Below are 15,659 nucleotides of genomic sequence, written 5' to 3'. Positions count from 1 at the left end.
AAGTGCGAGTAAACCGCCGCTAACATCCCGTAAAGCATCATTGCCAAATTGATGATGCGGTAGTACAGGTGACACGTTCAGACCACGGATTGACGATGCGCTGCTCAGTTGAAAGTCAAAATAGGTTTACAAAGAATTCACTGCTTACGCGACTGGACAGTCAGCGTGGGCTGTCATAAGTGGATTAAAATAAACACCGTTGTATGTAAGAGGCGTACGACCTGTCTGTTGTATAAACTACACGAAGCGAATCCGATCGCCAGTAACCATCCCTCCGTCTATGGGTAATCATAACATAGTAACCAGAGTAATTCTTTAGTCAGGGAATCTAGGCTCGTCCCCGAATCCGCCACGGTCCCCGCGCGCCGGCAGCACCCGCGGCACCGACGCCAAAGTTGTGAAGCCTCTCCCCGATAAGGTAGGCCTCATCTCTTATACGCGCCTTCCAGTTGTTGAAGACGCCAACAATACTCCAGAATGCCATGGCTGCCAGTGCGATGAACGCAGCCGCCGGATAAGAAAGACGATAAATCATCTTGAGTTCGTGGGGCGCAGGTACAGGTACGCCGAGTATGCCTTGTGACTCCAACCAGCCCACGACATACGGAGGTCCGAATATTGCCAAACAGCCGATGAGCAGACCGGGAACAACAAAAGCCCTCGTCAGCACGAGAACATCAGGCTGGAGCCATCCACGACGAAGAACCGCGCGAACGGCTTGCGCCAAGCGAGTACCTTCGTAAAGGCTAGTGATAGCCCGCGCTCCGAGCTTGACGTAGAGCAATCCCAGAGTCCAGGATTGTATGACTCTCGCCGTGTGTTGGTTCGACACCACAATGCCGTCTTTGAATTGACCACCATTGTTGGTTCCGATGACATAAGGTGTCGGAGGATACATGTAAGTGTGAAGAGGAATGAGGCAATACAATTCCATAAGTGCCGTAAGGATGAGAGGGAAAACGACCAGAAGAATTGTGTATGCGTAAGCAAGCCTGGCAGTGTGGATGCCCATTAGCGCAACCCGCATGGGAGCATCGCTCTGCCACACAGACTGAAGATTTGAAGATGCCCACGTTTTCATTTTGTTGAAGATGGAGCGAGCATGGAAGAGGAAATATGCCGTCGAGCCCAGAACGTAAATGCCGATGCTGAAAGCATAAATGTCGTTAGTACGAATGTGGGCTGGGATGAGGACCTTGAACATCTTGCGGCCGAATACGAGGGGTATGATTGTGAAGCTGACGCCCGTGACGGCGGCAAAGATCCAGATGAACATGATGAACAAAAAGACCCTGGCACGGAAGTGTGGAGGAATGTACACCAGCTGGTATTGGTCCGTGGAGTAAAGGTCGGCATCGGGCGTGTCATCTTTGCCATCTAGTCGGGAGTTGCTCTCAGAAACCGGCATGAACACGCGTCGTCCCTTAGGAATCTTGACCTGGTCCGACGCAGGAGTCCGAACAAACTGGCCCTCTTCAATCAGCTGTCCAGTTTGAACGAGGCTTGCTTTCTTGATGGTGAGGATGACCATCTGGTCGGAGGCGATGGTAGATGTCGGCTTCGCCGTGCCACCTTCAAACGTATCTTCCCACGTCTTGGGCACCACCTTGTTTTCTTTATTGACTTCGAGGAGGGCTCGCCTCCACCAAGGAAGGGGAAGCTGGTCCGACCCAGGACGCAACGCCAGGATACCCTCTTCGTCAATGCGGCGTTCACCAAACAGAAACCAAGTCAACCGGAGGCCCCTGGCGCACTTGCGGAACCACCAGGTGTACATGGCATGCAAGGCGTCACTAGGCTTGAAGAACTTGACTGCCAGAGGCATGGCAAAGTTGTAAAACAATAGGTCGACGGGAAATTCCAAGACAGGCTCATTGGAAGAGTAGTGAATCGGCAGGACGCTCGGGAGAGACAGAGCCAGGCCCCACACCACACCTCCTAGACAAACGATGACGAGTGCGCCGTACACAAACGCAGAGAATAGAATCTTTCGCAATTGTGTTACGACGTTGCGTTCCAGTACATCGCGAACGGGGTGGAATTCGGGATCGTCTGGATCACGGATGAAGTCTGCGCTGATTAGTTAAAGCGGCTACTGACAAAGGCAGCATAAACTTACAGAGGACGCCTTTCCGCATGATCTTTCGGCACATGGAAACAAACAGGGCAAAGTGGAACATGTACCCCGTTCCCACGAACCAATGTACGAAGATGGAGGTGAGCGGAAAATTGACGGTGAAGGCGACTCGCGATTTCAAAGTGGTTGCTTCAAAGAGGGGCAACAAGGCCACGTCCAAGAGGAGGCCACAGTACAGTGGGAAGATAAGCATCTCAATACTGATGATGAGAATGACCTTCATAACGCCACTAGCTTGGTTGAGCAAGTCGATCAATGAAGCTTCCCAATCTTGCCCTGTCTGCCCTGTCGAGAATGGTGAACCACGCTTCAAGTAAAGCGCGCTAATTGCTGAAAAGGTGAAGTAGCCGCAAAGAATCGCCCAGAATCGATCCGTGCCTGACCAGTACGACAGTGCAGGGTTGACGGCCGTCGAGGGCTCCGGCACACTGAAGCTGATCACCCATGATCCGGGGTTGAGGATGCTAATGGGGACATCGCGGACAGCGTTCCACGCGTATATGGTTGCATTCGCCGAAAGTGATGCTGCATACTTAGTATTGGCTATGAGGTCGCGGTCGAATATGGCCCCAAGTATGTCTCCTACGGTAGCAAAAGTACTAGAGAGAAGGGACTTAAAGCTAAGTAGTGCTTCATGACTGATGGCGGAGAAGTTTTGCATCTCGGTGGTTGAAATGATGGGTAGCTCGCTGGTCAGGCTCTCGAGGACCCTGGTTGAAGCACTCGTGAAAATGTCGAACGTCTTCTTCATGAACAAGCCAACGCCATTCTTAGCTGGGAAGCCCATCATGCGTCCTGTTGTGTAGATGAAGCACAAGGTCAGACTAGTCAGACCGCTCATGATGCCAACAGCAACGTCCTGGATGAACTTTGTCGCGCTAAAGAGCATTCTCACAAGGCGCATCGGGTTCATGGCAGCCCAGACACTGACACGTCCCAGGTTGTAAGGAATGAAGACGCAGACGAAGATCGTGACAGAGACAAGCACGACGCAGAAGATGGCGTTCTGGAAGAGACCGGCGATAGGCCCACGCATGCCGATCAATTCCATGATGCCCTCGAAATCTTCGGCGTCGTCAATCGCTTCGGGGTCAAGGCCGGCGGCGACGGCAGCTTCTACGACCTCGCGATCTTGCTCCACGGCGTCTTGATCGTCATCATCCAAGTCGTCGTCAAAGTCGTCGTCGTCGCTGTCATGATCATGGTCATGTTCATGAGCGGCATCGTCATCTCGGCCACCAATATCCAACTCTCGGACCTCGATGTCGCCCCACATGAAATCAGCCACACGGTCCATGACACCCCGCTGAAGAGGCGGCCGCTGGGCTGGCCGACCATCTTCGGTATCTTGAGGCAAGCCGTTGATGTCCTCAAGGGGCTCTTCGGGCAAGCCAACGAACTGCGCCGGGACGACGGCCTCGGGCGGTTGCATCTCTGGCTCGTTGAATCCAAAAAGCCCGTCCTCGTGAATCGGTTCAACTGTCTCAAAATCGTGATCCGCATCGGAGCCGAAATCTGGGGTATTGCTGCGCGGTGGTGTGAATCGGGCTGGGGGAAGACCGAACTCTTGTCCTTGCGGATCAAAGCCAAACGATTGCATTGGCTCCTGAGCCTGGGGTTCGGCCTGCTGCGGTGCAGCATTCAAGCCGGAAAATGACCAACTGTTGTTCGCAAGTGGGTTGATGCTGTTATTCATCTGAGGGCCGTCTGAAACGGAGCGAGGCCGCAGAGGACTTTGGAAGGGAGTCGATCTTGAAGGGCTTGCGTCTTCCTCTCCCAGACCGGATTCAAAACCAAAATCTGTTGGAGCTTCCTTCTCTTTGCCCTTTCCTGTTCCGTTGGTACTACCCTCGCCATGTGTTTGCGGCGGCCATGAGAACTGTGGTGTTGAGGGGGCGGGCAGTTGGACCGAGAATGGTGGCGTGGCTTGCGAATCTCGAGAGGTGGAAGATCCTTCAGGTCCAGGTTGGCTCTTTTTCGACTGCGAAGCACCCGATTCTCGGTTCTTTTCCATCATCGACTTGGTGATCCTTGCCCAATAGCCAAGTGGCTCATCCAACTTCTCCTCCTCAATGATTTTAAGAATTTTCTCGGGATCACCATTAGCCTGTCGGTAGATACGGAGGTATTCGTGAACAGTTGCCACCGGGGTCTGCGCGTCCTTGTTGGGACCGCCTTCGGGTGGTGTGTTGAAGTCGAATTCGGGTTCAGGTCCTCCTTGGGCGCGGGACCCGAAACCGCCGTGTCTCCTTCCCGCCGGCAAACCTGCCGGCAGCATAGGTGCTGCGAGCTCGGGCATCGGTTCCCGTTCATCCCAGGCCATGTGAGGTAAATCATCATGACTTGCGCGTCGACCGCCGGTGAATGATTCATCGTCATCATCCTCGCTGTCACTTGGCCCTCTCAAATCTGCTGCACCATAGTCATCGAGCATGCCAGCACCATCGTGCGCGTGCGCGTGCTCGTGTTCATGATCATGGTCGTGGAAATGTTGCTCATGTTGGTGTTGCGGTTCGGGCTGCGGTTGGGCTTGGGCGTTGTCGTTGGCGGCAAAGGCGGCTCGCATATTGATTTCGGGTTGTTGCTGAACAACATAGTCGCGGACCAGGATGACGAGAATGAAGGAGATGATGACCAATATCGTGATAATCTGGCCCTCTAGGACGCCAATGATGGTGCGGTTTACAACGGGGTACCGGGTCATATTGCGCAACCAGGACACGCCGCTCAACAAAGAAGGATGACGGTCGAGAACGGGGTCACTCGTGCCGACGGGCACCGAACTAGAATTGGCAGACGCGGAGGAAGTGATGGATCCGAGCAGCATCCTCATAAGCGCTGCCGTCATTGAATCATTGGTGGTAATGTTAACGCCGTGGAATGATCTGCTAAAGGGCAATGCCTGGCCTTGAATGATATCCTTGAGCATGCCTCCCAAGTTGGCCGGTGTCGTGGTGGGTTCGAGCAGAGGCGAAGCAGGGCAGACATTGGAATTGGCGACTGAGAATGCCACCGAGACGCCTCGGCTCACTGTTGCGTTTGAGCTGTTCCATAGAGCGCCGCTACCTAGACCTTCGTCGCTGACCCAGAACAGGAAGGCCCAGACTGAGCGCATGAGGTAGGGCAACCAGCAAAGCCAAACGCTGATGACGAGTGCGGCTCGCAGCCATACCAGAACGTTTCTGAAGAGGTATTTGGCCATGTGGCCGACGAAGACGTGGGCCGGGAGAGTCTTTGGCATTTTGGGCGAGTAGAGCTTGGTAAAGCGGAAGGGTGTTTTGCACAGCTCGCAGTGCTTCTTCTGGGAGTGTGAGAGCCACTCCATCAAGCAATCTTGGTGAACGTATTTGATACTGCCGCTGCATTTGCATGGGTAGAAGAGCGGCTCTTCGGCGGTCGCCTCGCCTCGACAAATACGGCATGTATCGGGGTCGAGGACGCCGGCATCGTTGGCTTGGGATCGCGGTTTGGCAGCATCGTGCGAGACGGAAGCGGGTTTCGAAGCCGAGAACCTTCGGCGGGAGTGCGCGTAAGCATCGGCGGCTGCCAGCGGTTCCATCGCGGGGTCGTCCATAATGATTCAGTCGTCGAGGTTGGCGGGGGACTTGAGCCCTTTGCAGAAGTGTTTCGTTGTTTAGGAACGCATGAGTGCCTCTCGAAGCAAGGCCGGCACAGTGAGGGCGGATCGACAGCGGATTCGGGGTGGAAATAATCGACAATGATGTCGGTGGGATCGAGAGGTCCGACGTAAGTTCTTTGGTCGAAGCTGCGTGTGCCTAGATAATTATCCGAGTGAACAGATTGCGGGGGAGCGCGGGCTGCTTTGCAATGCTCAAGTGACAGCAAACGGCTGCAGCTCCTGCTCTAGACGTCGGGAAACAGTGTAGAAAAAAAGGAGAAGCTGGTTGGGTATCATAAATCGTCAAGTCAAACAAGCCGCTCCAGGATGTTGTGAGGTTGTAGACGCAGTTTCGAGATGGAGAAATCAATCGAAGTCCCCTTGCGCTAAGACGGGATGGTTGAGGTACCGAACATTGAAAGTAAGTGCGAGGGCCTGCTCTTTCCAGGTCTAGTTGTTCTGGCCCAGCACCTCAGGCTGGCTCCTGCTCTTGCGCGGGTCAAATCCGCAGCGTCCATTCAGTGGTCCGAGCAGGGGTCCGGCCGCCGGGAACCCGAGTCCAGGGTCCGGAGCTTTGCTTCACCCGTTCCGATGAGAAGTGGACATCACAGATAAGGTAGCTGAGCTAATCCTCCCGGAGGCTATCGGCACGTGATAGGACATGGTTCTGGACCGGGCACCTCAGGAAGAGGCAGCTTCGGCCAACCAGCATAGCAGCAATTGTGCCGCTGTATCATTATGTCATTGTGCCTTGCAACATGTTGCTGCACCTTAACCTTTCCATGATTTTCCCACAAAGACTCTCTTTTTTGTATTATTCTAATCCCACTATTGCTGAGGTCTATTGCAAAGCCATCTGATATTAGTCTCGGTAGAGAGCTACGGTTGTTTCCCATATCACCTGCCAGGCCATGCTCTTGGGATTCACCTATACATACCTACCGGACTTTAGCTTCTATCAAGCCTTTTCCTCAGGGGCATGTACGATGGAAGAGGCCATGCAAGTAAACCACCCGGATCGTCGATAACAGGTTCTCAGCCAAGGGCATCCAGCACATCATTAGCATCATCATCATCACATGGATTGTGCTAGATGCCGGCCACTCGGTCGCGCCTCCGAGCTCCAACATTCCAAGCTGGTGAGCCACACTTGCGTGCCTGGTAATGCAGTGCTGCGTCACTCCAAGGTTGTTTGGTCCACTTGATTGGACCCCTCATCCGTGCTGGCTGGAATCGCTGGGTTGTTTCGGGGCATTGTGGCTCATGGGCAACCAGACTCTACCAATCATCCAGACTTCGACCGTGCCTCCGACAGCAGGGTTGGTCAATCCGGTGTCTTGCTTGTTGATGTGCTTGGTGCGGAGAGATTATGAGGAGACAGTCAGACATGGGACGGATGGTGTGGATGGCGACAGGCATGGTAGCATGGATGGCGTGGAAGCGAGGATTCATCGGGAGACGACCAGGGCTGCAAAGATGAGAAAGGTAAGCTGGGCGTGATGCCTTGCCGTGCTTGCTTTCAAGTTTTCCGCCTGCCTGCTTGTTTCTTGTTAGCTCGTGTGTGTGTGGTGTTGGTGTGGTTGGTTGGTGGCATTGGACGATAGCGACAGCTTGGAGCCGATGACGTTGGTGAGACATTCCACAGCGCGCGTGCTGCTCTGCAAGCTCCCCAGAGTTGCAGGCTTGGAGCAGGCTTGCAGCAGGCTAAGAAGGCCGCTACAGCGACCTAGCGTGCTAGCACAAGCTGAACGTCTCGGTTACCTCACCGGTTTATTATGTCAGCACTCGAGCAAGAAGTACTCTTTTGTATGTGACAACACCCATATTTCACCAAAAGATACAATGCAGGCCTGGCCCGTGCTCTTCCCCTCGGACCACAAAAAACTTGGCCCGCAGGAGCAGGAAGCTGCCAGCCTGGGACGGCCTCTTCTCCTGCCTCCTGCCTCTTGCCTGTGCCTCACCTTTACATTGTACGGTACGCAGGGAAGCGAACGGCAACGAACGCGAAGGGAAGCAGCAGCACATCAACAAGAAACACCACACCTTTTTTTCCATCACGGCTACCTCACCTTACTTTTACCCTTTCCCCTCGTCTCCCTGGACTACCTGTTGTCCATCATTCTCCCTACTACACTTCTAGGTATCCACTGCCGCCTATCTCGGGTCTGAATCATCTTCCACCAAACACAGCATCAACGTTTTTACCGAAAAGACCCCTTCGGACGCCCTGAAGCAAAACTATCGCCATTCTGAAGGTAGATCATCAACTCCTAGCTCCACAATCCAACCCCCAAAGTGGCTCCCCCTCTTCGGCCCTCCCCTGCAGCTTCACTGTTCCGAAGGCACTCGTTTGGCAGTTTGCTGCGTATTAGCTACGCAACCCACATACGTTCGTTCACGCAGCTCTAGCCTCTAGGTTGCCCAGCCCGGTCCAGGCCGCCTAAAGCAGCCCATGTCCGCCGCCGACTGGGAACTGCGACATCTGAAAATCATCAGAGCTTCTACGCAACCCTCCCGTTGAATTCTTTTTTCCCACCATTCCCAACCTTGATCTCGTTTCTATCTTTCTTCCTCAATATCCTCTGCGATACCTCTCTTTACATTACCCAGCTGATCACTGTCTGTTATCAGTAGTTCGGCGCAGTCTCGAGTCCTCCGCTGCATCATCCTCGACGCACGCACCAGTTTTCCCGACTAACGGTTACCCTGCGATAAGGAAAACACCAAATCACGTCACTTACGCGAGCTGCCTGGTATTCCCAGACCACAACCTCCGCCATGGAGGCTTCCAGTGGCTATGCCAGTAACGGCTATCCGAAAGCTCCGAATGGAAAGATCAACGGCAAGATGAACGGCCAGGCCGTGACAATCAAGAGGAGGACAACGCCTACAAGAGGGCCCTCGTTTTTCCGCCGTTCATTCAACATCTTGGCGAGGTATGTTCCCAATTCTCAGCCGCCACCGTCACAACGGCGGTGTGCATATCGTGAGGTGTATTCGGACTGACACTGAATTTTTAGAATTCTGACATGGTATTCCCTTATCTCGATCCTCTTCCGCTGTCCCGCAAACCTCGAAGCTTGCGACGAGTCCTCCCCAAAGATTTGCAAGCCCTACTTCCAGCTGAAGCAGGCTGTATTACCTCATGTCGAGCCCTATTATGATACCTATGCCGCCCCCTACGTTGAGAAGGCTGCCCCCTACTACGACATTGCCAACGAGAGGGTCTTCGTCCCTACCAAGGCTTATGCCACAAAGTACGGCGCCCCTCGTCTCCAGCAAGCCCAGTCGTACGGCCAGGCACAATGGGAGAAGAACATCCAACCGCAGTTGTCTGTCTACCAAAAGTTGGCCCAAGACAAGTATGATCAGACAGTTGCACCACACGTTGCCAAGGCCTCCACCACCGTTGGCCCGTACTACGACATTGCGCGCACAAGTGCTCTTCAAACCTACCACGATGTTCTCTTCCCCTCGTACCAATTCGTACAGCCTTACGCCGCTCAGGGCTACGCCGTCGCCTCTCAGTTTACCACCGAGACGGCTGTCCCTTCTGCCTACTGGGCATGGAACAAGACCTACAGCTTCCTCGATGCCACTGTTTGGCCCCAGTTCCGGGTTTTGTACATTGAGAATGTCGAGCCTCAGCTAGCTAGGATAGGACAGCGTCTCGGCCGCTACAAGAACAAGACCAAGGGGTCGCTCGAAAACGTCTCCGAGAGGTAAGAAGAAAGCGATACACTCTTCTCCTATTGTTTAAAGACCACTCATTTACCAGTGCTGTGTACAGTGGTTCTGCCAAGGCTTCTTCCTTCACAAAGCCCGCGGCTTCTACGGCCTCGTCCCTCTCCTCGTCTGCTTCCTCGGTAGTTTCATCGGCCACTGAGAAGGCGTCCACGGCCATTGAGAGCGCTCACATTCCCGACGCATCCGAGGTGGCCCAACACGACCACTCTGAGCAGGTTCATGCGCCCCCGCCTGGCGAGAATGAGTCCGACATTCGCAAGACCGCCAGAGAGACTGTTATCGAAGACCTGAGCAGCTGGCAGGCCAAGTTCGCCAAGGCAGCTGACGAGGGTGCTTCTGAAATCGAAGATCGCGTTGAGGAGATCTCCCAGCGCGTCATCAAGGAGAGAGCGCATGGACAGGGCAGAACCCTTGTCACCGAGCTTCAGGATGCTGCCAAGTCTGAGGTTGACGCTCTGCAAAAGCAAATCATCAAGCTCGTCCAGAAGTCTGTTGATGCCCCGGAATCCGCCCAAGATGAGCTGCTCGCCAGTGTCCGCAAGGCTGGTCTCAACGTCAAGGAGAAGGCTCAAAAGATCCGTGCCTGGAAGGCCGAGTACGAGGCTGAAATCGAAAGCTCCGTCTCTGAGGCGGCTGATACCCACTTCAAGATCCTCGAGAGTATTCGCGATCTTGCCCTTCAGCGTATTGGAATGAAGTGGGCATGGATGGACGGCATCACCTACAAAGATTGGGCCAAGTACCACGAGCTGAAGGACCGCTTCGCCGAGTGGATGAGCGATCTGAAGAAGCTCATCATCACTCATCCCGGCCTGGAGGCAGCCCGCGAGGCTTCTAACGAAGTTGAGGATTCCGGTATGGCTGTCGCTCAATCTGCAGCCCAGGAACTCGCCAGGCTCAAGCAGGTCGGTCTCTGGAAGCTCGCTGCAAAGGACTCCTCCGACAACTTCGACAGTGAGACGGCGCGCCTTGCTGCCGAGGAAGCCGACCGTGCGCGTGAAGCTGAGATCGCTGCTGCTGAGGCCGCCAAGCTTGCTGAGGCCTCTGCTGCTGAAGCTGCCGCCACCGCTTCCGAAGCAATCTCCATCCCCGAGGAAGATCCTCTAGAGTCTGCTGCCAGCGTCATCGAAGACAAGTCCCCCGCCTCCAATCTCAACGAGGCCGGGGCCGCGAGCTCTGTCAGCAGTGTCGCCAGCGAGGTCAAGGAAAGTGTGAGCAGTGCCATTCCCGCTGTTTCTTCCGCTGTGTCCGAGTCCGTCAGCAGCGCCGCTAGCCAAGTTTCCAGCGCTGTGTCCGGCAGCTCTTCTAGCGTTGCTTCGGAGCCCGACCTGGCGTCCACCATCATCCCTGGTCAGGACCAGACCTACATCGTCGATAACGATGGAACGTCGCCTGCAGGCGATGAAGAGAATGCCGTGCCTGGAGAGAAGTTGGAAGAGGAGATCATCTCTGAGTCGGTCGAGGATAAGCCTGTTGCTGCAGCCACCGAGTCTGTGAAGCCGGCTTTTCTGGGAGCTGCCGCCCAATCCGTGCCCAGCCGGGTTCCCATCTTGGATGACGACGAAGACGAGGAGAGCATTTCGTCTAGAGCCCAAGAGGCCTACTCCGCCGCTGTCTCTAAGGCATCTGAGCAGTACTCGTCCGCCAGCGCCGCCATCTCCATTAAGATCTACGGCACCCCCCAGCCCACGGCTGAGAAGCTGGTGGCGTCTGCCTCTGGTATCTATGCAGCTGCCATCGCGTCAGCGAGTGCCAAGTATGACGAAGCTGTCAAGGCCGCCTCCAATGCCCTTTACGGCACCGTGGCTCCCAAGCCTACTCCCTCGTACGACTGGTCCAGCGTCAAGGCTATCGCAATGCAGCGTTTGAACGAAGGACGTTTGGCGGCTGAGCAGCAGTACGAGAGCGCCAAGATTAAGCTTGGCCTAGCTACCGCCACTCCCACTTCCACCGTCGACAAGCTTCTCGAGCAGGCCAAATACAACTACTACGCCGGCCTCGGTGTGGCTCACGCACGTTACTCTGAATTCATGGCCGCCGCCTCGGCTGCCATGAGCTCCGCGACTGCTACCTCCACCCCAACTAACATTGCCGGTACCGCATCTTCGGCTGCATCCTCAGCTGCATCAGTTGCCACCCGCTCGGCTGATGCGGTGGCCTCCGGCGCGCAAAAGGAAGCTATGGCTGTCGCTTCTGCGGTCAGCGACGGGTTCTCGGCGGCTGCTTCCATCGTCAGCGATTCCGTGTCCGCAGGTGTCCAGGAGGTTGTCGATGCTGCGCAGGCCATTGAGAAGGGTGTTTCTGACACCTGGGAGGCTGTTGTCAGCCGCGCCAGCGTTCAGATCTACGGCAAGCCCACTCCCACCGCATGGTACGATAACGCCTACAGTGGCGCCGGACAGTACGCCTCGCAGGCTACTGCCGCTGTTGTCGAGAGTCTCGCTGCCGCGCAGGTCCAAGCTGCCAAGCAGTACGAGGACATGAGCAAGCTCGTCTCTGAGCTCCTTGTGGGCAAGGAGCCTACCGTCTCCGAGAGCGTCCTGGCTCGCTTGCAGGCCGCCTACTCCACGGGCATCGCCTCCGCTGCCAGCATTGCCAGTGCTGCTTCCGCAACTGTGTCTTCCGCTGCCTCGGCTGTGACGGATGCCGTCAAGGAGACCGTTCAGCACGTCCGTGATGAGTTGTAAACAGCTCATAGCACATCCAACACCTCCTGAAATACCATGAACACATACGATTACATGAGTAATAGCACACGAAATCATCTCAACCCCCTCCCCCCCCCCCCCCGCCTGAAGAGGCAAATACTTCCATCACGCTCTTTTACGTACCAGATACCCTCGCGCCTCGAGTATCGTGGCCGACTAGTCTCAAAAATTTTCTTTTCTGTCCTGCCCTCGTCTGGCTACTTTCTAGCGCCTTTCCTGAAGCCATGAAAATTGTTGTTCGTCGCTACGTTTCTTCACAAAAAGACGTTTAGCATCTGATTCCTATTTCACGCGTTGGAGGTGGAGGAGCAAAGGAGGAGGTAAGGTAAAGACAAGGCTGACTTGTGGTACAATGTGGCAGGGCACGGAGCTGGCGTTTTGACAGTGGGAAACTGGGATCGCGGTTCTTTGGGGATACAATGACCGGCTGGCCCAATACTATTTCACCTTTACGTTTATGTATGCTCACGTGTTATGTCTGTCTGTATAATTACAGTTTGTGAAAAGAAAAGATTTGATTCGAACGGAGCACTGCCTGTGAATATTGACATGATGAAACTCTTGGGCGGGTGATGCGAACGGAGTGCGTGAGTCCATGATGAAATACCTACATTTTCCGGCGATGGATACTGTTTTGACAGCTCCCATCTGTCGACATGAGACAGGCTCACTTTTAAAGGGTAGGTTTGTGTCATCACTCACTGGGAAAGGGGTTTGTCCAGACTTGGTTGACGACGCGATGATGATGTCAATTTCCACTGCCTCGGAGTAGTGTGTGTGAACGGGAACCCCTGGATGCGAAGTCTTCAGCAAGGCGAACGGCCAGCTGGCTTTCAAGGCCGATTCATTGCGTTAGTCATATTACGATATGCCTGCCCCCCTCAGTCCGCTCCCGAGTCCCCCTTTCTTGAAAGGACGCTGGTGTTGATCAAGGTATCGTGGATGGAGGCTGCGGTTGGAGGCGAAGTCTGAATTTGTTCACGTCGAGATGCCTGGGATGTCCTGTAGAAGGAGAGTTAGTTGCCATGTCAAGGTTGAGCTACAGGAAGATAAAGATATATCAGATGGATTGATAATCAGAAGGGTCTTTACATTTCTCTTAGTCGATGATGAATTTGACGTCTTTACAAAATTACATCAATACATATGCCGCCTGTCCCGCACGCCCACCTTGATACCCCGTCATGGCCAGGAGGTTTGCTTCACATGTCCCTGAGACCGCATGGTGCAAGATGAAATATCGAGGATAGGACTGGGATATTGTTCCGCTTCCACGGGCTGCTGCTTCGAGCTTCTTTTGTTTTGTCATGAACAGCTTCCTTGAATTCGTTTAACATTGGACCTAGTAGAGAGCCTCCTTGAATCCTCCGTAAATCGCCCCTATATCAGATATCAGGTGTATCTATATTTCGATAGTCATTTACACTCATTTCAGGGTGCTCGAGAACAGGGGAGTCATGTCTTTTGGACGTTGCTGGTTTCCTGCTTGCAAGAGGGGAAGAGCGAGAAGTTGAGAAACTCGCTCATACTGACGAACCAAAGCATCATGCATAAAATTGTCTTTCATCTTTTGCAACTTTGCTGTAATGGTACGATGAAATTGACATAGCTACCTTGAATCGGAGTAAAGCTAAATAAAGCGACTGTGATGGGATGGGATAACCGAATACATCACCCTTTCCCTCAAGGGCATTTTATGCTCCTCACCAACGTCACCTTGGCCCGGCCAGCCCGCCCATCAGGAATCGGCGTAGGTATTATCCGTCGACATCTCAGCGTTGTCCAAGGTTACAGTATACAAAATCAAGATGTGTAATACTCAAATTCCTGATTGTATAGGTTGGACCTGAATTATGGAGGACACGTAGAGTGCTATATACCTGATAAATAATTGATCACGTTACTTTTACGCAGTATCTTGGGTCTGCTTCTTGAGAAGGTTTGCACGGCATCTAGCTTCTAACCATCACCGTCGTGCCTCCAGAGCGAATCGCGATCAATGGGCAATAATAAATGGCGTCTCCTCGCTGCCTGAATCTTTCAACATTCAGGTGTCACAGGGCCAGACACCGGTTTCCGGTCGCGGCCCAGACCGGCCTGTTTTTGGGTTTGAGTTGGAGAGTTGGAGAATCCCCCGGACAGCTACCTTGGAGCGCATCAAGTAGTGACCTTTCCCGCCGCCGGAGCGGTACAGGATCCCACGAAGGGGTGGAACATATGCGTGATCTACAGCGGATTCATGGCCATGTACAAGCCATGTACAAGCCATGATGGAGTTCCGCGTTACTCAACACAAGGCAGCGAGATAAAGAGCGATGAGGTGACACAGGTTCCCCTATCTTGACACACACCGCTATGGCGAGACCCGCGATTTGAATGTCACAATAAGAATCAAATAGAGAACTGTTTATCTTGGATTATTCTCTTGGAGCTGGACAGGTCATGATGGATGATCTATTGGTCTGCAGAGTCATGTCTTTCACGTTCAGGATCGCCAAGCTTGACTTAAAGAGTCCGCAGTTGACATTTCCCCTTGGAGAAATTGAGCCTTTGAGGAGGATCGTGCAAATACAGCTGCGACAAGTCTTGATAAATGTTCTTCAATCAGAGTCAGAGGCATTTCATGTAGAAATGGCACTGGCCAGGTCCCCCATGCTGACCTTGCAGAAGAGAATGAATGGGGCAAGCGGGAAGCCTTTAGATTCGCCCGCTCGCAAAGGGTGTACGGAGTTTTCAGTCAGTTACTTGCGAGCTGGAGTCTCACATCCGCCGAGCAGGCAGCAGAATTATTTCCAACATGTCTTTTTCCCTTTGCCCCGCGTTTGTGGTGCTTGATAGTCGGACCGAGCGTATCGTGGGCCCCGGAGTGTCTCTCTTTCCGCCACCTGGAGTTTGGGAATGAGACAGGGTGAGAAGACGTTGGAATCGTTCACGGAAAGTTCCTTAAATTATAAGGATCTACCGTCATCTTGGAAGACAACCGACATGACGAGTTGGGCGAGCAGAAGATCGAGTCGTCGATGTGTTGATGGCTCCTGTCAGTCTCTGGCCTAACCCTGCTGGGGCCACCGCGAGGAATAAGCTAGTGACGGATCTTTCCAGAGTACGAGTGTTCGTAGTCAGTACGAAAGCCCCTCTTCAAGGAGTCTACGTAGTATGAGGACTGGAGGAGGGGGCCCCTTGACGAAAGTCTGTCATTCCAACCGGGGATGGATGGGCAATTAAAGCTGCCGGGTGCCGCGATGTGGATAGGAAAAGGCGATTACTGCAGTCTGCGGTAGTGGTGTCGGAGATAATGTGGGTGCCTCTCACTCGACGAGGTTTTTAGTGTTTAGGCAGCCAAATAAAAAAAGAGGAGGACGCCAACGACCATCCTGGGAGCGGAACCTAGGGACGGAAAGGCAGCGCCAAGTGCCGTGGTGAGATGGACTTCTGTGACGGAGTCGTT

The 15,659-nt window shown here is 53.8% G+C and overlaps 2 protein-coding genes across 2 annotated transcripts; one reads left to right on the top strand and one right to left on the bottom strand.

The window, feature by feature from the left end:
- Positions 1-328: 328 nt before the first annotated feature.
- On the bottom strand, positions 329-5,711 carry CCOS01_12593 (uncharacterized protein; the record flags this gene model as incomplete). Its single annotated transcript, XM_060460741.1, has 2 exons — positions 329-2,070; positions 2,120-5,711. The coding sequence occupies 2 exons, from the start codon at positions 5,709-5,711 to the stop codon at positions 329-331; spliced, it is 5,334 nt and encodes a 1,777-aa protein (XP_060308789.1).
- A 2,823-nt stretch (positions 5,712-8,534) lies between these two features.
- Positions 8,535-12,190, top strand: CCOS01_12592 (uncharacterized protein; the record flags this gene model as incomplete). The annotated part of the gene is made up of 3 exons (XM_060460740.1): positions 8,535-8,692; positions 8,777-9,478; positions 9,535-12,190. The coding sequence occupies 3 exons, from the start codon at positions 8,535-8,537 to the stop codon at positions 12,188-12,190; spliced, it is 3,516 nt and encodes a 1,171-aa protein (XP_060308788.1).
- Between the last annotated feature and the right edge of the window lie 3,469 nt (positions 12,191-15,659).

The sequence above is a fragment of the Colletotrichum costaricense genome (genome assembly GCF_030867565.1).
Source record: "Colletotrichum costaricense strain IMI 309622 chromosome Unknown Scaffold_15.1, whole genome shotgun sequence".
NCBI lineage: Eukaryota > Fungi > Ascomycota > Sordariomycetes > Glomerellales > Glomerellaceae > Colletotrichum > Colletotrichum costaricense.
Note: the sequence above shows the minus strand (reverse complement) of the source record. Positions and strands in the feature narration are given on the sequence as shown.